We start from the raw sequence: 20,382 nt of genomic DNA on the forward strand, positions 1-20,382 counted from the left end.
GGGAGAAAAGGGTGCCCATAGCAAAGATGGCGCCGGCGCGTCATCTCCATTGGCGTGAATGACTTCCTCCGCTTAACCTTGCCAGAGCGAAAGATGGCGGCCATGAGCCTGCTGCTTCGGACTGCGGCTTCTTTCGCAGCGCGGCGCAGCTCTCCGGCCTCGTCGCTTTGGGGTCGCTTCCCTCTGCTGGGCTTCAAGGGAGCTATCGGTGGGGAGCATCAAGGCGGGAGGGTTTCTGAAGGGTTGACTAGGGATTGACCTTGGCCTCAACACCAGGCCTAGGCCAACATGGGTCCTCCCTCCAGGTGTTTTGGACTTCAACTCCCACAATTCCTAACAGCCGGTAGGCTGTTAGGAATTGTGGGAGTTGAAGTCCAAAACACCTGGAGGGAGGACCCAAGTTGACCCAGGCCTGGGCCATGAGAATACCTACCTTGTTAATTGAGATACACCTGCATTTTGAAATAACTAATTTGAATGTCTGTCTCCTTCACCGTACAGCCCCAGTGCGCCATGGCAGTGGCGGGAAAAGGATGTTCATCATCAACACGACGAAATTTTATGATACACGGTTCCTGAACTTACTGGTGAGCTTGCTATTCAGTTTGGGAAACATGTTATAGAGCAGTCAAGGATTTTAGACGTATTTATCATGGCCTCCATAGGTTGATTAATATTATGCCGTTATCCCATCCCATCCACATCATTAGCTATGGTTCATGACAGATCAAGCCTCGTGACTTGAAGGTTGGGTTGCTGACCTGAAAGCTGCCAGGTTCGAATCCCACCCGGGGAGAGTGTGGATGAGCTCCCTCTATCAGCTCCAGCTCCATGCGGGGACATGAGAGAAGCCTCCCACAAGGATGGTAAAAACATCAAAACATCCGGGTGTCCCCTGGGCAACGTCCTTGCAGACGGCCAATTCTCTCACTCCAGAAGCAACTCCATTTCCCACATCGAGTAAAACCAGCTTTCCTGGACAATTGGGAGAGATATAAGCCTATCCTTAAGATCTTCCAGCCCATGGAGCTCTGGGAAGGGAGATCATCAAACCCTTCAGTCTAAACCAGTCATAAGCAGATCAGAAGTTTGTTGAGAGTTCGGTTCAAGGAGAAAGACTGTTGCTCATGACAGATTAATGTTTTGTTTTCACAAACATGGGGTTTTGGTATCTGAAAGATTATTTGGATTCTGTTTACATTTATCTGAGAGGGAAAAAATCCCAGATAGTTGAGATTTACTGTTTGCAGAATAAAATAAAAGTTCTGGGGCTTGATGACAATCTAGGATATGGTATTATATTGTCACATAATGATATTGTTTTTCCTTCTCTCTAAACAGCGGTTCTATGTTTTGTTAACTGGCATTCCGGTAGCCGTAATTATAACACTTGTCAATGTCTTTATTGGTGAGTATTTTCCCATGTTTTGAATTGCTAAGAATTGTTTATGTAAAGGACTGTTAAGCAATGCAAGCAATTTAAACTCTTTCTTTGAACAAGAGAGATTTTATCTGAGGCCCCTTCCACACTCTCCCTGTTTCCCAGGATCTGATCCCAGATTATTTTCTTTAAACTGGATTATATGAGTCTCCATTGTCAGATAATCTGGGATGTACAGATAATCTGGGATCAGTTCCTGGGAAATAGGGAGAGTGTGGAAGGGGCCTGAGTACTACTGATTCTGTTTTACTCATCTTGGGTAACAGAAGTGAAACTAGAGAAGTTTTAAAATAACATATGCAAGTGGAGGAAAATAGAACATAGAACATGTACTAACAAAATCCCAAGGTTGTTCTTTCCAAACCTATACTGTATTTGCGAAGTTTTAGAAACCTATTTATAAATAGACATGCTATTTATAAATAGGAAACTGCCTTGTTGTGAAGCAGACTATTCCTCATCAGGTCTGAGTACATGGGCAGTGATAAAGGATGGTGGCAGTTGCAGTCCACATCAACCACTGAGCCAGTTCACTACTTTTTATGTCAAGGATAGATGTTGTTAGAGTGTACCTACCATTGGCCCTAGCCAACATAGCTTGTGGTGAGGAATACTGCGATTAACAGTTAGGCTGAACTTGGAGCACACGTTTTTTCTCACCCTGCATCACCCCAAGGATTTTCATCTGGGATTCTTTCAAGCTCTGCCAGGAGATACCCTGGTCTTTGCATGCAAAGCAAGTAATTTGACATTAAAATCCATGTACAGTAGAGTCTCACTTATCCAATGTTCTGGATTATCCAACACATTTTTGTAGTCAATGTTTTCAATGAATTGTGATATTTTGGTGCTAAATTCGTAAATATAGTAATTACTACATAGCATTAATGTCTAATGAACTACTTTTTCTGTCAAATTTGTTGTATAACATGAAGTTTTGGTGCTTAATTTGTATAATCATAACCTATTTTGATGTTTAATCGGCGTTTTCTTAATCTCTCTTTATTATCCAACATATTCGCTTATCCAACATTCTGCCGGCCCGTTTATGTTGGATAAGTGAGACTCTACTGTACTTAACTTTGGATGACTATTCATCTTAATGTCCCACTCAGTGGATTTGAGACTTACTTCTGAATAAATATAGTCTGAATGGTAGAACATTTTGAATTAGTCAAATTCTCTACCTTTTGAAGACTGAAGTATTTTGACTGGCAGCATCTAGTGAACTCTTGTCTTGAATTGTTTCCCCAATAGTAAATATTTGTACTTGGCTCTTAACTGATTTCCTTGTCTCCCACCAGGTGAAGCTGAATTGGCTGAGATTCCAGAAGGTTATGTACCAGAGCATTGGGAATATTATCCGGTGAGTACAAGACTGAAGGAAAATATATTGTATACCAGTTCTGAGAAGAAATATTTTGAAATTGTTAATGAGATGAGACCGATCATGTGAAGATGGCTCTGAAACCATATGGAAAATGTTTGGTGAGATCTTGGAAACCAGAAATTTGGCCGCGCATCCTTACCCTTCCACTTGAGCAAGTCATTCTTACATAGGCACAATTGTTGAACCAGAGGCGAGATTTCAATAGTGTGGGATTCTGGCAACAGCAGAAATAGCCATGGGAATCACATAATTTCCAGCCCTGTGTTATTTATTTCTCACATAATCTGCATAGAAAGTCTTCTCCTTTTGACTGCTTCATGCCCTGATGTATTGGAAGGTTCAGTGCCATCCTACCAACTCATCTAATCCATGTTAAAGACTTCACTGTGGCAAGTGTAAGATGGCAAAGGTGTTCATGATACCTGACTTGTTTTTCTTTTTCTGCAGCATCCCATAACTCGGTGGATCTCTCGCTATCTCATGGATCCGCCTGAAAAGGAGTATGAAAAGGGAATGGCTGTGGTTTTTATTGAAGGAGAGAAAGCTGAGTTAAGGTAGGCAAAATTACTTATTTACTGGTTGCTTTCACAGCTTAATGGAGTCCTGAGCTATGGCTTCAGTTCTGAGTTGAAGGAAGAACTTAAGACATGATATTTTCAAGGGCACGCAGAGGTCTGATAGGTAGACTAACTGGAAATGGCTTTCTATTCCTGTCCCTGCTGTGCTGGTTTGCATCCAGCTAATGGATGTGCTAAGTATGTCTTTTCATACCTTGAATCACCTTGAAGATAAGCAGTTTCCTCTATGTCCGGAATCATTCCACTGATGCAGATTGCAGCCAGTGTCACTGTCTTCATGATTGCTGTGGCCACTTCATAACCCAGTGGCCAATCTGTGGGGGGAAAGCCTGTACTAGGCTTGTCCTTGGGTAGCAGACATGCAGCCCACCATTGTGTTTTTATTCAAAATCTCAATAGCTTGGCAGATCCCGGAAATCCAATTTTTACTTGTCCAATACATGCATTAAGAGTCTGTGGTCCAGAGCTTTCTGAAATTGAATTCTAAATAGACTTTGAAGAAGCCAAAGGGTGGGGTTCACAGGCCCCAGGTAGTCCCAGGCCACACTTTCCCGACCCCCCCCCCCTTTTAAAATAATACAGTAATGTGATTTTTTTGGACTTTTTTTGCTGGAAAATAGCATGTAAAATCCCCCAAACATGTAAAAAACATACAAAATACAAAATACTCCAATCTTACTTACACAGTTCCACCAGAACCTGACACTACCCCCAAATATGTCTGTTTTCCTCAGTAGTCCTTCTCAAAATGGCATCAGGGAGTAATGCAGTGTGACCCCTGGTTGCCATTTTGAGAAGGACTACTAAGGAAATTGGCTCGTTTGGCTTCCTGTTGATGAGTTTGCATCCTGTTTCAGAGGGAAAAGCTTGTGGGGAAAATTGACCCCTGCCAATTGGTCTCTTGCTCTTAGTTTCCATTGCAACTCCTTCCATACCAGGCTTTACTTCAGGGTGTCTGGAAGTAATTGCCTGTGTCTTAAAACTGCCAAAAAAGAAAAATGAAACTGGCAAAGAGTTCAGTTCTGTTTTGAAAAATTACTGGCCTATTTAAAAGGTGAACTGCCTTTCCAGAAGACACAATTCACCCCTTTCCCCAGAAAAGGGACATTTTAGAGGACTCCAGCAATGGTTAGGAGCTACAAATACAACCTGTGGCGAAGTGCATGTTTTCCTGGAGGTTCCCTTTGCCTGCTGCAGCTTTATGCAGTCACATGTGCCAATACCCAACTCCTGTATATGGAGAAAGGTTAAAGTCAACCAAGCTGCATTGTTCTCAATATCTTTAACGATAGAATTGTACATTATTATATGGACAAGAGAAGTTTTGTAGGTTTGTTCTTGAGTTGAATTTGCATGTAAGTAGGAACAGGTAAATTTTAGGTGTAACTCGGGCCAAAAACAAACGTGTGTGTGTGTGTGTGTGTGCAAACTTTGGATAGCATAGGGAAGTTTTAACACCCCTGTGGTGTTTGTTTTTCTGCCAGTATCCCCAGAAGATTTCACCTCACTTTCTGTCCCTATGATAATTAGACTGTGGAAAATCTGGCTTGTTGTGAAAAGGATTGGAGATAAAGCTTCAGTGGAGACACCTTCTCCCCATGATAATAACTCTTTTAGGTGTGAATTTCCCTTCTGAGGGGTAGATTCCTCTCACTTCCTGTTGTCTCACCCCCCCCCCCCCCCCCGCCGTTCTTAACTATGAATTATTTGTAAGTCAAAAGTTTATAACTCGGGGACTGCCTGTATATACTAGCCTTTCCCCATGTGCTTCCGTGTATGAGATCATTTAGAAGACTTAGACATTGTTAACTAGCCTTTGTGAGATATGCATACAAGTGTTAAATAGCGTATGGGCTATTTACTTTCTGCCTGTCAGATCTATCTCAATTAATTGCTCCCCTGTTTATATTTGATAGTGCTTTGGTTTGAGTAACAGGCAACACAATCCAAGCTGGTTTTGGCAACTATATTGGTCTGTTTAGAGGAAGGCTAATTATTCGGGTGCTGGCCTATTGTTCTTGTTCTGTTTTTAATTGTCTGACTTGCTTATCACGTTTTAATGACAATTTTTATTTTAATTCCATAGTTTACTATTTTTAGCCTGTTTGGGTGAAAGGCCAGCATGCAAATTAAGAACTACAGTAGAGTCTCACTTATCCAACCTTCACTTATCTAACGTTCTGTATTATCCAACGCAGTCTGCCTTTTAGTAGTTAATGTTTTCAATACATTGCAATGTTTTGGTGCTAAATTTGTAAATACAGTAATTACTACATAACATTACCATGTATTGAACCGCTTTTTCTGTCGATTTGTTGTAAAACATGATGTTTTGGTGCTTAATTTGTAAAATCATTTCGTAATTTGACGTTTAATAGGCTTCTCCTTAATCCCTCATTATCCAACATTTTTGCTTATCCAACGTTCTGGTTTATGTTGGATAAACCAGACTCTGCTGTACTTAAATTTACAACTAATGTGTAGCCTTCCTTTCTATTTTCTCATTTTTGCTTTCTTGTTCTTTAACAGGAAGAAACTAAAGGAAGCTCGCCGCCTCATGCGACAAAGAGGTGATGGGCCATGGTTTCACTATGAAACCACTGGCACAAGCCTGATTGACTATTCTCCTAAATCAACACCCGATAACTAAGATTGTTCATCTCTTGATCCAAGTGTGAATCTGCAGACAACATCTGACTTAATGTAATATATATATATAGAAAATTTCAAGTTTCAATAAATATTTCTGTTTCAGAAACCTGTTGTAATGTTTCAAGTACAATACATTCTTGACCATGCATACAGAAAGCAAATTTTGTGGGGTTACTCCAGGTATGAACATAGAGGAATGCTATCTTAGTGCCATAACACTGTGGACCAACTGAGTTTTGACTTGAGTCAGATCTTTACTAAATTAAGATTATGTCATGAATCTATAAAGTGCCTGTAAGTTTGGTATATTTTTGTCTATTTTTGTAGGATTTTTGAAAAAGTGTGATCTATGAAATGGTGGCTGAGATGGTGACACATTTGCTTTGTGATAGTTGTTGTGTGTACATAAGTTTTGTTTCATGCACAACATGATTAAAATAATAGCTAAAATTAGCATCAAACTTGTGTAGAAGAAACATCAACAAATTTCATGTTAAGACTTTAGCTCCATCTCCACATCTGTTTATGTATATGCAATCTTAAATACAGATCATTTCTGGTCCAAGCAATTCAAATAAGGGTACTCCGCCTATACCTTTTCCCCAAAAGTGGATGTGGAAATTATTGAAACCATTAGAGGGCAGCATTTCCTCAATCTCAAAGGACAACTATTTCTATTTAGCAATGAATAGAACTTCATTTCTGTTCAAAATATTAAACTACAATCTAAATATGGAAGAAAGGAAGAGCAATATTTGGCACATCCTCTAGAGATGGGAGAGTATTTTGTTTCAATTCATTGGTCTGATCAGAATTATTATTATTTATTTATTTATTTACAGTATTTATATTCTGCCCTTCTCACCCCGAAGGGGACTCAGGGCGGATCACATTGTATACATATAAGGCAAACATTCAACGCCATATACACCTAGAACCGAGACAGAGACAGACACAGAGGCAATTTAACCTCCTGAGGGGATGTTCGATTCCGGCCACGGGGAGGGGAAGCAGCTGCTTCATCATCCACTGCGACAGCACTTCCTCATTCCAACGTCGGCTGGATGATTTTTTTTTATGGAGTCGCAAATTAGTTAAATTAGCCTCCCCACTTTATAAGTGGTACCTTAATTTCCTACTTGATAGATGCAACTATCTTTCGGGTTGCTAGGTCAGCAATGAGCAGGGGCTATTTTTTATTTTTAATTGTCGGGTGCTCACCCCGCCACGAGCTGGCCTCGAACTCATGACCTCATGGTCAGAGTGATTTATTGCAGCTGGCTGCTCACCAGCCTGCGCCACAGCCCGACATTTGGATGTGGGAGAAAGCAGAACTGAGCAGGTATGTTATTTTCTCTTCTGCCTCACTAAGCTCCCTTTGACACTACAATCATTGCACAGCAATTCCACTGTCACAGCTGTATTCCATAGAATTCTAAATTGCAAATCTCAGACCTCTCCTGGAATAACATTGTGTCCAGTTTTGGGCACCGCAATTCAAGGCGGATGTTGACAAGTTGGAACGTGTCCAGAGAAGGGCGACCAAAATGGCAAAAGTTCTGGAAGACAAGCCCTATGAGGAGCAGCTTAAGGAGCTGGGCATGTTTAGTTTGGAGAAAAGAAGACTGAGGGGACATGAGAGCCATGTCTAAATATCTGAAAGGATGTCCTATTGATGGGGCAAGCTCGTTTTCTGCTGCTCTGGAGACTAGGACACAAAGCAATGGATTCAAACTGCAGCAAAAGAGATTCCACCCAAACATTAGGAAGAGCTGGAGGACTTAGTGGTTCTTAGAGAGGTGTCTACTTAAGTAAAAAAAATCCCAAAATTTTAATGTTGTTTTTTTTACTTTCCTGGGGGGGGGGGGTCTTGTTCCCCAACCTCAGCAAATATGGCGGGATCACTGCACATTTAAAAACTACAATTTCCAGCATTTCCCATTCTGAAGATGCCAGCTAAAGTCTTATGGTTCTCAAGTAGGCAGAAAAAGCCCAGAACAAGAATGAAGGCTGATTCATATGAGGCAACTTTAAGGTTCAGATAATAAGCATTACCATTAACAGTAATTCCTATTCAACATGACAGATGCTATCTCTGATATTTTTTCTCTCATTCTCCCTATTATCTGCTTCCTTACATTTTCTTCTTGGCAAAATGTCTCTCTCAGGCCTGCTCTTCCCACCTGGTATCTCACTTTCTGCTGCAAGCAAATGGCCCATAAGGAAAAGAGATGGCATTGATGCCTATAGGCACCACATTGCCTTGCCCTGGTGCTGTGGGGTTGGCTTTCCAGCATGAGATTCAGAAATTGCTAGTTTAAAAAAATCAAAAAGTGGCCAGAGCTACAGTATTGCTTTTCAGTATCATATCTCAAAAATCTCTTCTGCTGTGCTTTGTGGTTCTATGTGTGTGTTTATTTATATACTTCTATTTATTTTGGGAGGAGAGTGATGTAATGATTTTAGCACTGGATGAAATCCATTGGGTGATCATGGGAAGGTCACATTCTCTCAGCCTCAAGAGGAAGGCAAGGCAAAAAACCCTGTGCACCTATCTTGCCAAGAAAACTTTGATAACACCATGTAACATTACAAAAATCTGTTCCTGGTTTGAAAGTGCTATTTCCTCTTTAATTGTACGATATTTACTTTGAAAGTAGTTGTTATACTCCAGAAACTTTATTTTTGAGGCTTCCACAAATTATGTTGAATTGGTTGAGACTCTATGAGTTAGTCATTGAAATACTATAGCAAAATGTGCTGCATGATGTCCCACAAAAATGAAACTTTAGCAATTTTATAAACTTTTACCATGTTTTCATGATAGAACCAATCAGGAAATGACATTTATAAACCAGGAACAAAAATGGTGTTACACAGTGTAATTGGCTTGCAATAGTCTCACTTATCCAACATAAACGGGCCGGTAGAACGTTGGATAAGCGAATATGTTGGATAATAAGGAGGGATTAAGGAAAAGTCTATTAAACATCAAATTACATTATGATTTTACAAAATAAGCACCAAAACATCATGTTTAACAACAAATTTGACAGAAAAAGTAGTTCAATACGCAGTAATGCTATGTAGTAATTACGGTATTTATGATTTATTACCAAAATATCACGATGTATTGAAAACATTGACTACAAAAATGGCTTGGATAATCCAGAACGTTGGATAAGCGAGTGTTGGATAAGTGAGACTCTACTGTAGTAATAATAATAATAATAATAATAATAATAATAAGAAGAAGAAGAAGAAGAAGAAGAAGAAGAAAGTTCTCCCACCCTGGACCTTCCACAGATATATAAACCTTCCTTGCTTAGTTTTTCCAATATACCTCACAACCTCTGAGGATTCCTGCCACAGATGTCGGCGAAACGTCAGGAGAGAATGCGTTCTGGAACATGGCCACACAGCCCGGAAAACACACAACAAGCCTGTGATTCTGGCCACGAAAGCCTTCGACAACACGTTGGCCAGAAATTCACCCTTCCCTAGGAGATGGGAGTGAGTGCAAGGGCTTCCTCTGAGCATGTGCAGAGTGCATATCCTCTCTCTCCCCCCCCCTCCCTCGGGGGCCAGGAGGCGGGCTTGGCGGGCGTGGCTGGAGCCTTTGCGCTTCTTTCTGGGCAGCTGCGGCTCCCTCCGCGCTCCCTCCGTCTCCCGCCGGGTTAAAGATAGCCTCCCTCCTCCTCCTCCTTCTCGTCCGGCCAGGAGGGCTCTCGGTCTGCCTGCCTGCCTGTTTCTCTGGGGCGATGGAGCGGGCGGCGCTGCTGGGCTCCGGGCGGGAGGCGGGCTCGGCGGTGGCCATGGCGGGGGACGTGGGAGAGCTCCTCGTGCCCTACATGCCCACCGTCCGGGTGCCCAAGACCGGAGACCGCGTCTACAAGGCCGAGTGCGCCTTCTCCTACGACTCGCCGGTGAGTCCTTCCTTCCTTCCTTTCTTCTTTCCTTCCTTCCTTCCTTCTCTTTCTTTCCTTCCTTCCTTCTTCCCTTCCCTCCTTCCTTCCTTCCTTCCTTCCTTCCTTCCTTCCTTCCTTCCTTCCTTCCTTCCTTCTTTCCATCTTTTCTTTCTTTCCTTCCTTCCTTCCTTCCTTCCTTCCTTCCTTCCTTCCTTCCTTCTTTCCTTCCTTCCTTCCTTCCTTCCTTCCTTCCTTCCTTCCTTCCTTCCTTCTTTCTTTCTTTCTTTCTTTCCTTCCTCTTCCCTTCCTTCCTTCCTTCCTTCCTTCTTCCCTTCCTTCCTTCCTTCCTTCCTTCCTTCCTTCCTTCCTTCCTTCCTTCCTTCCTTCCTTCCTTCTTCCCTTCCTTCCTTCCCTTCCTTCTTTCTTTCCTTCCTTCCTTTCCTTCCTTCCTTCTTTCCATCCTTCCTTCTTTCCTTCCTTCCTTCTTTCCTCCCTCCCTCCCTTCCTCCCTCCCTCCCTCCCTCCCTCCTTTCTTTCCTTCCTTCCTTCCTTCCTTCCTTCCTTCCTTCCTTCCTTCCTTCCTTCCTTCCTTCTTTCTTTCTTTCTTTCTTTCTTTCTTTCTTTCTTTCCTTCCTCTTCCCTTCCTTCCTTCCTTCCTTCTTCCCTTCCTTCCTTCTTCCCTTCCTTCCCTTCCTTCCCTTCCTTCTTTCTTTCCTTCCTTCCTTTCCTTCCTTCTTTCCATCCTTCCTTCTTTCCTTCCTTCTTTCCTTCCTTCCTTCCTTCCTTCCTCCCTTCCTCCCTCCCTCCCTCCCTCCCTTCTTTCCTTCCTCCCTCCCTCCCTCCCTCCCTTCCTTCCTTCCTTCTTTCCTTCCTTCCTTCCTTCCTTCTTTCCTTCCTTCCTTCTTTCCTTCTTTCCTCTTTCCTTCCTTCCTTCCTTCCTTCCTTTCTTCCTTCTTTTCTTCCTTCCTTCCTTCCTTCCTTTTGGCTTTGGGTCCCTTGCCTTTTTCCAGCCTCCCTAGAGACCCCATTCTCTCCCTTTACACTTGCTTCCAGGCCTTTGCCAGGCTTCCCATTAGTTTCCCACCCATTCCATATTTTTCAGGGCTTTTCACAGGTTGAGTATCCATCCCATATTCCAAATTCTTGGCATTAGAAGTGTTTGGGAAGATTTCTGCCTGCAGATGCGACTCGCGGACTGTTAGCCTTTCTTTCCTTGGGTTTTTCTGTCCTCTTTAGGGTTGCCCCTTTCCTAGGCTCCCCACACTTTTCATAGATTGAGATAAGGTAAAGGTTTCCCTGACGTTAAGTCCAGTCGTGACCGACTCTGGGGGTTGGTGCTCATCTCCATTTCTAAGCCGAAGAGCCAGCATTGTCCATAGACACCTCCAAGGTCATGTGGCCAGCATGACTGCATAGAGTGCTGTTACCTTCCCGCCGGAACGGTACCTATTGATCTACTCACATTTGCATGTAGCACTTAATACAAGATTTAATGTTATATCACTGGATAAATTGATTGCTTGGCAAAGATAATGACTTCAAATTGTTTAAGGATAGCAGCAACAATTTGACTCTCCCACCACCTTCTTCTATTCTAAATTATACAGAGTGGGTAGGTAACCAGAAATGGTTTTTATTTTTTAAATCTCAGAGCTCAAGTTAGCTTCTATACGCAAAGTTTTAGAGTCAATTTTTTAAAAGTCTACAGATTTGTCTTTTTTTACCTAGCACTGGTTGGTAGCTCTTAACTACAGTATTTTAAAATGCGTATGGGTATTTTTCTTGACTGCAATTACTAATACCAGAGCTTGAAAAGTTAGGGAATATAACTCCCAGAATCTCCTAGTTTGGATGGTTAAGAGACTATAAACAACATAATGACGACTCAGATTGGCTCTGGAATATGACCTGGATTGTATGATTTTTTAATTGATGTTTTAATGTTTATGTTTTTAATTGGTTTGGATTTTAATGCATTTGTTTATTTATTGATATGTATATGCGGCATATGCTAATTGTTGCCTTTGTAAACCTGCCCTGAGTCCCCTTTGGGGTGAGAAAGGTGGGGTGCAAGTGTGGTAAATAAATAAATATAATAATAATATGGTCCTTTTGCTGCCCCTCCTCAGTTTTACAAAGTGGCCTAACACTGTGTGATTCACCTGTGAACTTCTATCTTCAGTCTGCCCCTAGAGAACTCCTTGTGTATATTTGCTTGAGGTCACCATGAGTTGATAGGCACATGACAAGTAGGAACCAACACCATGTAATGGTTTAAGTGTTGGACTAGGTTCAATCCTACTTAACCATGGAACCCACTGAATGACCTCGGGCAAGTTGCATTCTCTCAGCTCAAGAAGAAGGTGGGCAAACCTTTTTTGAGTAAATCTTGCGAGAAAAACATGTGATAGGGCTAGTGTGATGTCTCATGGGCCATGTAGTCCCGTTCCTAGTACTGTCGTGACAGATGAAGAGGAAAATTTGGGTTTCCCACCGTTTCTGCCAGATTTGGAGCCCTTGCAGCTGCAGGATGTTTGCCCACAAGAAGACAGCCAAACAAGCCTTGAGCCGAAATCTCCCCCATTTTCTCGCCGCCTTTATTATAATCAAGATAGACACGCTAGGGAGGCGACTCGCAGAAGCGCCAGGATAGCTGCCAGACAATTAGATGATTAAGTCTGTTTCCCTTGGGAAAGTTTAAGGAGTCCTGCATCTGGACAGGATAGGTTTCGGTTCTTGTTCCCCAGAGAAAGTGTGCTTTGGCGGGAAAACAAGATCCTATATAGATGTTGGCCACAAAGGATTCCTTGCAGAGTCAATTCGTCAGCTTCGGGAGTAGATTGTGTGTGGACTACGCTACTCCAGTTCCAGGACCTTGTTCTCGTTCCAGCCCTGCCTTGTTCCCCGGACCTCGCCACGGATTTCGCCACGGACCCTGTTTTGCTCCTCGCTTCTTGTTACCTTGAATCAAGCCTTGTTTGCCAAGAATCTAGTTATTTCTCCAGCCTTGCATCAAGTTCCATGGACTAAAGAACCTTTGTCATTTCCCCTCACTTTGCTTGGCAAAGTGTGTGTTTCGGTTATTGGATTACAACTTTGGACTTTAATATCTCATATTGGACATTGTTTCCCTGGACTATAATTGACCTTTCCTGAAAGGTCTACTTCTGAACTATATCCTACACTTGTTTTTATTGACTTTATATATTTCTTTAATAAAGATATTAGATAGATTCTGGCCTCTGCGTATGGTTATTGGTGCTCTGCAGCCTGGGTCCTGACAGTTTGACTCCGCCACCTTAAGCACCAATTAACCTAAGCCAGAATGTCTACTGGAACCGGGGCGGAAGCCCAACCACTCAGCTACACCATCTCCAAGGATGAAGTGGACAGAATCCGAGATATGCTCCATACGCAGGAGGGAGAAATACGGGGCTTGAAGGAACGCGGAACCCGTCTCCCTGCCCTGGCGTTGCCAACCAAGTTTTCTGGAGAAGCTTCCAAGGTTCATGTTTTCCGTTGCCAATGTCAGGCATACCTAGAAGCCCGTAATGCCGAGTTTCCCCAAGAAGACATCAAGGTGGCGTGGATTTACAGTCTTCTAGACGGGCCAGCGGCCAATTGGGCGACGGCGCTGTTCGATGAAGCCTCCCCACACCTAAGTTCCGCGCAAAACTTCCTGAATCACCTTAAGGCGACTTGGGGGATCGAGGACAATTTAGAGGCGGCCGGCCACAAACTCCGGCGCCTTTCCCAAGGGGACAGGCCCTTGTCCCAGTACATAGCCGAGTTCCGAGTGCTGGCCCAAAACACCGGTTGGAATGATATAGCCCTCAGAGGACAGTTTCGGGAGGGTCTCAACATCGAGATGTTGGAAGAAATCTCCAAGGTGAATCCTCCAAACTCTCTTGAAAGACTTATTGATCAATGTTTACGAGCCGAAGTCATGCTTGCCAACAGAAAACAGTGGCTCCGAGGCCAGAGTGGAAGAGCTGGAGCAAAACCTCCCGCTCCCGCCGGCATCCAGCCACGTCCAGTGTGGAGACCCCCGCCACCAGCCCCATACCCCAGAGGAAGCGAGGAGGTACCGATGCAGTTGGGCAATGTGCGTCCCAGATTAGATGTTGCCGAGAAGGCCCGCCGACAACGTTTAAACCTCTGTTGGTACTGCGGAAATGGGGGCCACTTTGCCAGAGAGTGTCCAGCCAAAGGAAAGCCCGCCGCTCGTTTGGCGGCGGTGTCCTCCGTGGAGACGAAGACGGCCGAGGCGGCTGGCGCAAAGCCGGCGGGGGAAGCCAGCGACCGGGCGTAGAGAGGCTCGCCAACCCGGTCAGAAACCCCACTCAAGAGCCGCCAACCGGGGTCCTATTTCTCCTAGTGGTCACCTTGTGGTCAGCGAAAAAAGGACCTGTCATGATCCATGCCATGATAGACTCAGGAGCAACAAACAATTTCATCGATAGAGAGTATGCCGACTCTCTGGGATTACAATATCACGATTTCAAGAACGCCCGGGTGGTGCAAGCCATAGATGGCCGCCCCCTAAAGACAGGTCCAGTAAGCCAATGGTCTGAACCCACCAGAATGTGGATAAGGGAACACATGGAAGAGATTTCCTTTTTTGTTACCGAGGTTCCTCACTTCCCTGTGATTGTGGGAATCCCATGGCTGACACTCCACGACCCTAGCATCTCATGGACCAACAGAGAACTGCAGTTTGCTTCTAAATATTGCCAAAACCATTGTCTTGTAGCCAAGGTCTGTCATGCCACAGACGCTGAAGCCATCATCACCTTGCCCAAGAAATACTCAGACTTTTGGGATGTTTTCAATGAAAAGGAAGCCGAGAAACTACCCCCGCATAGGCCTTATGATTGTGCCATTGACTTGGTGGAGGGGGCCCCGATCCCGCGAGGACACCTCTACTCCCTGACTGAACCAGAGCAAGAAGCTCTCAGGGAGTTCATAGAGTCAAACCTCCGCAAGGGGTTCATCAGACCTTCTCAATCCCCAGCCGCTTCCCCAGTGATGTTTGTGAAAAAAAAGTCAGGGGATCTACGGCTAGTTGTGGACTATAGAGCACTGAACAATATCACTAAACGGAACCGCTACCCCCTGCCTTTGATCTCGGACCTATTAGACCGGCTTTGGGGGGCCAAGGTTTACACCAAGCTGGATCTTCGGGGGGCTTACAATCTAATTCGCATCAGAGAGGGGGACGAGTGGAAAACCGCCTTCCAGACTAAATTCGGATTATTCGAGTCCCTAGTCATGAATTATGGTTTATGTGGAGCTCCCGCAACGTTCCAGCACTTTGTCAATGATATTTTCCAGGACTATCTAGATCGGTTCTTGATCATATACCTGGACGATTTTTTGGTGTTCTCAAGATCACAATCAGAACACGAGAAACACGTCAGAATGGTGTTACAACGTTTGTGGGATCATGGACTATATGCCAAGTTGGAAAAGTGCGCCTTTGATCTCGAAGAGGTTGATTTCCTGGGATACCGCGTCTCGCCACAAGGGCTCTCCATGGACCCGGCAAAGGTCTCAGCAGTATTGGAATGGAGGGCGCCAACCAACAAGAAAGAGGTGCAACGATTCTTGGGGTTCGCGAACTACTACCGCAAGTTCATTCCAGACTTTGCCCGCTGGTCTGACCCAATCACCAGCTGCATCCGTGGAAAACAGCCTTTCCGCTGGACGGAGCAAGCAGAGAAGGGGTTCCAGCAACTAAAGAAACCCCGTTCTTTGCAAACTACGGCTTCCATCCCCGTTTCTTCCCTCCTGTCATTGAAACCTCAGAAGTTCCCGCAGCAGAGGACTGGCTGCAAGAACTCACAGCGGTGCAACAATTATTGCACCAGCAACTGGACCAAGCCAAGGAGGACTATAAACGCCACGCTGACAGTCATCGCCAGCCGGGCCCCGAAATCAAGGTAGGAGATCGGGTTCTGTTGTCCACCCGCTTTTTGCCCTCCCACCGTCCTTGCCGGAAGCTAGATGCCCGCTTCATTGGTCCCTACCCAGTGGTGGCGCAACTTAACCCCGTGACTTTCAAACTCCAACTTCCGCACTCTATGCGCATTCATCCAGTGTTTCATCGCTCCCTGCTCCTTCCGGCGGATGGTGTGCGCCCCGATGCAGACCGGCCGGCCCCCACTCCTGTTTTGGTGGATGGGGAGGAGGAATTCGAGGTTCAGGACATTTTGGATTCTCGCTTTCATCGCCGCCGCCTTCAATATCTCATTGACTGGGTGGGTTTTGGCCCCGAAGAACGCTCTTGGGAAGACGCTTCCACTGTCCATGCCCCTGATTTAGTCCGCCGCTTCCATCAGGCCTACCCTGCCAAGCCGCGGCCCCGCACCCCGGGAAGAGGGCCCATTTTTGAGAGGGGCCTTGAGGGCGGGGATAGTGTGATGTCTCATGGGCCATGTAGTCCCATTCCTAGTACTGTCGTGACAGATGAAGAGGAAAATTTGGGTTTCCCACCGTTTCTGCCAGATTTGGAGCCCTTGCAGCTGCAGGATGTTTGCCCACAAGAAGACAGCCAAACAAGCCTTGAGCCGAAATCTCCCCCATTTTCTCGCCGCCTTTATTATAATCAAGATAGACACGCTAGGGAGGCGACTCGCAGAAGCGCCAGGATAGCTGCCAGACAATTAGATGATTAAGTCTGTTTCCCTTGGGAAAGTTTAAGGAGTCCTGCATCTGGACAGGATAGGTTTCGGTTCTTGTTCCCCAGAGAAAGTGTGCTTTGGCGGGAAAACAAGATCCTATATAGATGTTGGCCACAAAGGATTCCTTGCGGAGTCAATTCGTCAGCTTCGGGAGTAGATTGTGTGTGGACTACGCTACTCCAGTTCCAGGACCTTGTTCTCGTTCCAGCCCTGCCTTGTTCCCCGGACCTCGCCACGGATTTCGCCACGGACCCTGTTTTGCTCCTCGCTTCTTGTTACCTTGAATCAAGCCTTGTTTGCCAAGAATCTAGTTATTTCTCCAGCCTTGCATCAAGTTCCATGGACTAAAGAACCTTTGTCATTTCCCCTCACTTTGCTTGGCAAAGTGTGTGTTTCGGTTATTGGATTACAACTTTGGACTTTAATATCTCATATTGGACATTGTTTCCCTGGACTATAATTGACCTTTCCTGAAAGGTCTACTTCTGAACTATATCCTACACTTGTTTTTATTGACTTTATATATTTCTTTAATAAAGATATTAGATAGATTCTGGCCTCTGCGTATGGTTATTGGTGCTCTGCAGCCTGGGTCCTGACAGCTAGTGTGAGTTGGAGCCAACACAAGGACATGTAACATCACACCCATGCACCTTTTAGAGCTTTAAGATGTGCTTCTTTCTTTGCCCGGTTGAACTGTGGGGGCTTTACTTTGAAGCTCAGGAATCCCAGTAACCAGAGTCACAAGATTTTATTTTCTCAAAGTCCTTGGCAGACGTGGCACAAATTGTTGAAGTTACAAATACAAATAGTCAACATATAAAACCTTGCAGACGTTCCTTTCTTGCTTTTCCCCTTAGTTGCTGGGTTAACTTCTTCCAAAGGCGAAGAGATCCTGAGATCCTCTCTACCTTAGCCCTGAGCTGCTATATCAAAAAAAGCAGATCTTTCACTATCTAAGCTCAAAGCTAGCTTGGAGACAAAGTAATTAGAGCTTCTTCCAATGGCAAAGAAATCCTGGGATATTCTTTGCCCCAGTGCTGAGTTGCTATCTTGGAAGGAGCAGGTCCTCTCCTATCTGAACACAGCACCGGTTTTATAGGCAAGAGGTCAGTACTTACGATGGCTTGTCTGAGCTGGCCTGGCTTGACCACACAAGCACATCTGAGTTCTTTTCTCTTCAGTTTAGAAGGCAAAAGGCTTCTCAAAATGGAGATTTTATCCCCAGGAAAAGGGATGGTCTCCAGAACAAAAAGATACTTTGCAAGCTTTCAGCAGCAAAGACTTTGTTGGGCTGGCTACAAACTCTGCTAATGGTTAACTATCAGGGTGCTGCAGAATCTGCAACAGCCCTGGAAGAAATGCAAACAGGTGCTATTTCCTACAACTATGAGAAAAATGCAAATCAGACCCCTGGGAGACGGAACAAGCAAATAGAGCCTCCTTATTCAGTGTCAGTTTGACTTGAGATACTGGAGAAGCATATGATACAAATTCATTACTTTTGTTCCTCTTTTGCACTAAGTAGGATGAGATTTGTTGATTGAAAACCTTTTTTTCCTCCTAAGAATTTTTGTGCAAATCCACATCTTATATTCTTGCATGCAATGGCTGAACAGACAGACATGTTATTGGATATCAATCTGCAAGATTGCTTTCCATGAATGGAAATATTGTCTGATACTACCGCCAAAATGGGAAATAAAACCCTCATTTAATTTTTATGGGCAAACCTGCTTTCAAAAACAGCTTGGATTGATGAGTGTGTGTGTGTGTGTGTGTGTGTGTGTGTGTATATATATATATATGTAAAGGTTTTCCCCTGACGTTAAGTCCAGTCGTGTCTGACTCTGGGGATTGGTGCTCATCTCTATTTCAAAGCTGAAGAGCCGGCGTTGTCCGTAGACACCTCCAAGGTCATGTGGCCAGCATGACTGCATGGAACGCCGTTACCTTCCTGCCGGAGCGGTACCTATTAATCTACTCACATTTGCATGTTTTCGAACTGCTAGGTTGGCAGGAGCTGGGGCTAACAGCGGGTGCTCACTCTGCTCCTGGGATTTGAACCTGGAACCTTTTGGTCCGCAAGTTCACCAGCTCAGCGCTTTAACACACTGTGCCATCAGGGCCCCGTATATCTGCATTTAGGAGTTGCTGAAATTAGCAACACATAAGTGTTTTCTTTGGGGAGGGGATGATGTGCCTCTGCTAGCTAGGATTTCCGGATGTGTCCCCTGGTTTATTACATTGCAGAATACAAGCTGTTTGGGATTGTAGGGGATAAAGTTGTCAATTCTCCTTTTAAAATTGAACCAGAAAAGCCCTTCTAGTGCAGCTGAAACCCAAGACAGCCAAATGGCACTGAATGAGTTTGGTTCTGCTTAAATTGTTTTTCTTTCAACTTGCACTTGTCCAACTTTGAGGCTTCTTTATTTTGAAATCCTGATTTATAGCTGGCTTTTATCTTGGAACAGAAGTGGCATGCTGCTGGTTGGTTTCATGTAGACCCTGCGTTGTTCATCCCTGAGGGATTTTGAAATAACTGATGAGGCGGAGATTTTGTGTTTCCTTCTCTGGTGTGTCTTGCTAACCTTCTGGTTATCGCTCTGTGATTAGACACAGCAATCTGTGTAGTGTGCTCTTTTCACCAGAAAGGGAGCAGTTCGTGGGCTCAGTAGTATTATTAAACGCAGGTGCATGTGCAAGATCAGTGTTTGTACTCAGTTTTCATTGTATGTAATTACTCTCTAGTTGCTCATTTATATTCATGTGTAGGCTTACATGCATCCTATTTATCCTGACTGAACCAAACTGTACTTTGCAAAAGTGATTTTTGTCGGAAAAAGGGTTATGTGGTCCATGTCTATACATCTCTGTAGCAATCTAGTCTGGGGAACCAGAGAGGGAAGACACAGTTGTTTTTTGTGTGAACATAAATACATTTTAAAATAGAAATACATTTGTGAAATGAAAATGAATAAAGCTCCAATCTAACCATGGCTTTTCTATGTAATATATCATTTGTCCTTTGATTTCTAGTTTGTATGAGAACCTACAGATACTGTGTGCCTGCCATATTTAGATAAGGGACCTGCCACTGTTATGAAAAAAACACAAATGATGGTGTCCCATGTTATTAAATGGCAATGAAATGAATGCATGCACCTCAATGTGTTCACAGATACGTTGTGAGCATTTAATAATATGGTAAAGTTGCTGGAAATTGTGGATCTGGAAAAGTCATGATACATCACTTTAAAAACAAGTGTAGCAACATGTCTTTATTCATTCTTACTGCATGTAGAGATGACTGGGTTAGAGATATTAAAGGACAGTGATTCTGTGTTAAACATTCATGGATCCAGATCTCATCATCTCCTCCTCTAGGCATATCTGTTTAGCACTTTCTTTGTGAGTTGCTTGTTCTTACTGAAGATGCTTTTATGGGTCTTGGACCTACTCTCCTTTTTACCTGTCTGAATGGTAGCAACAATGCTCAACACAAGCTCTGCTGTCCACACAACTTACATTTCATACTGACATCTCTCTGTGAAACACCAGAGACTAGATTTCAGGGGGAACTGCATAATACTTAAAGGCATGTCTGCAAGATCATTTGAATGCAAAGTTATTATCCCTCAATGAGCTTGCAATATAGAAGGAGTATGATGCCTTTTAATCCCTCCTGTTAGAATAAAGCTAAACTCTTTAATATGGGAAACCAGCATGT

General features: G+C 44.0%; 2 protein-coding genes across 4 annotated transcripts in view; both read left to right on the plus strand.

The window, feature by feature from the left end:
- The first annotated feature begins 18 nt into the window (after nt 1-18).
- Nucleotides 19-6,167, plus strand: ndufb5 (NADH:ubiquinone oxidoreductase subunit B5). The gene is made up of 6 exons (XM_062976792.1): nt 19-208; nt 502-587; nt 1,342-1,408; nt 2,746-2,807; nt 3,279-3,385; nt 5,939-6,167. Exons 1-6 carry the CDS (start codon nt 94-96, stop codon nt 6,057-6,059), a joined length of 558 nt encoding a protein of 185 aa, XP_062832862.1. The 5' UTR covers nt 19-93; the 3' UTR covers nt 6,060-6,167.
- Nucleotides 6,168-9,678: 3,511 nt separating this feature from the next.
- The window catches only part of usp13 (ubiquitin specific peptidase 13), a 102,739-nt gene continuing 92,035 nt past the window's right edge, over nt 9,679-20,382 (plus strand). For 2 of the 3 annotated variants that reach the window (XM_016991983.2, XM_008105989.3), the window contains exon 1: nt 9,679-9,987. In XM_016991983.2, the coding sequence (XP_016847472.2) occupies nt 9,823-9,987 (165 nt within the window). In that variant the 5' untranslated portion in view covers nt 9,679-9,822. The remainder of the gene's footprint in view (nt 9,988-20,382) is intronic. The other variant, XM_008105990.3, reaches the window with a different exon arrangement.

The sequence above is a fragment of the Anolis carolinensis genome, chromosome 3, assembly GCF_035594765.1.
Source record: "Anolis carolinensis isolate JA03-04 chromosome 3, rAnoCar3.1.pri, whole genome shotgun sequence".
NCBI classification, from domain to species: Eukaryota; Metazoa; Chordata; class Lepidosauria; order Squamata; family Dactyloidae; genus Anolis; species Anolis carolinensis.

Excerpts from the sequence above, each read along its gene's own strand:
- ndufb5 (XM_062976792.1), top strand. The coding sequence starts at position 94 with ATGGCGGCCATGAGCCTGCTGCTTCGGACTGCGGCTTCTTTCGCAGCG. Across the intron at positions 588-1,341 it reads CACGGTTCCTGAACTTACTG|CGGTTCTATGTTTTGTTAAC; the intron begins GTGAGCTTGCTA and ends CTCTCTAAACAG. Across the intron at positions 3,386-5,938 it reads GGAGAGAAAGCTGAGTTAAG|GAAGAAACTAAAGGAAGCTC; the intron begins GTAGGCAAAATT and ends GTTCTTTAACAG.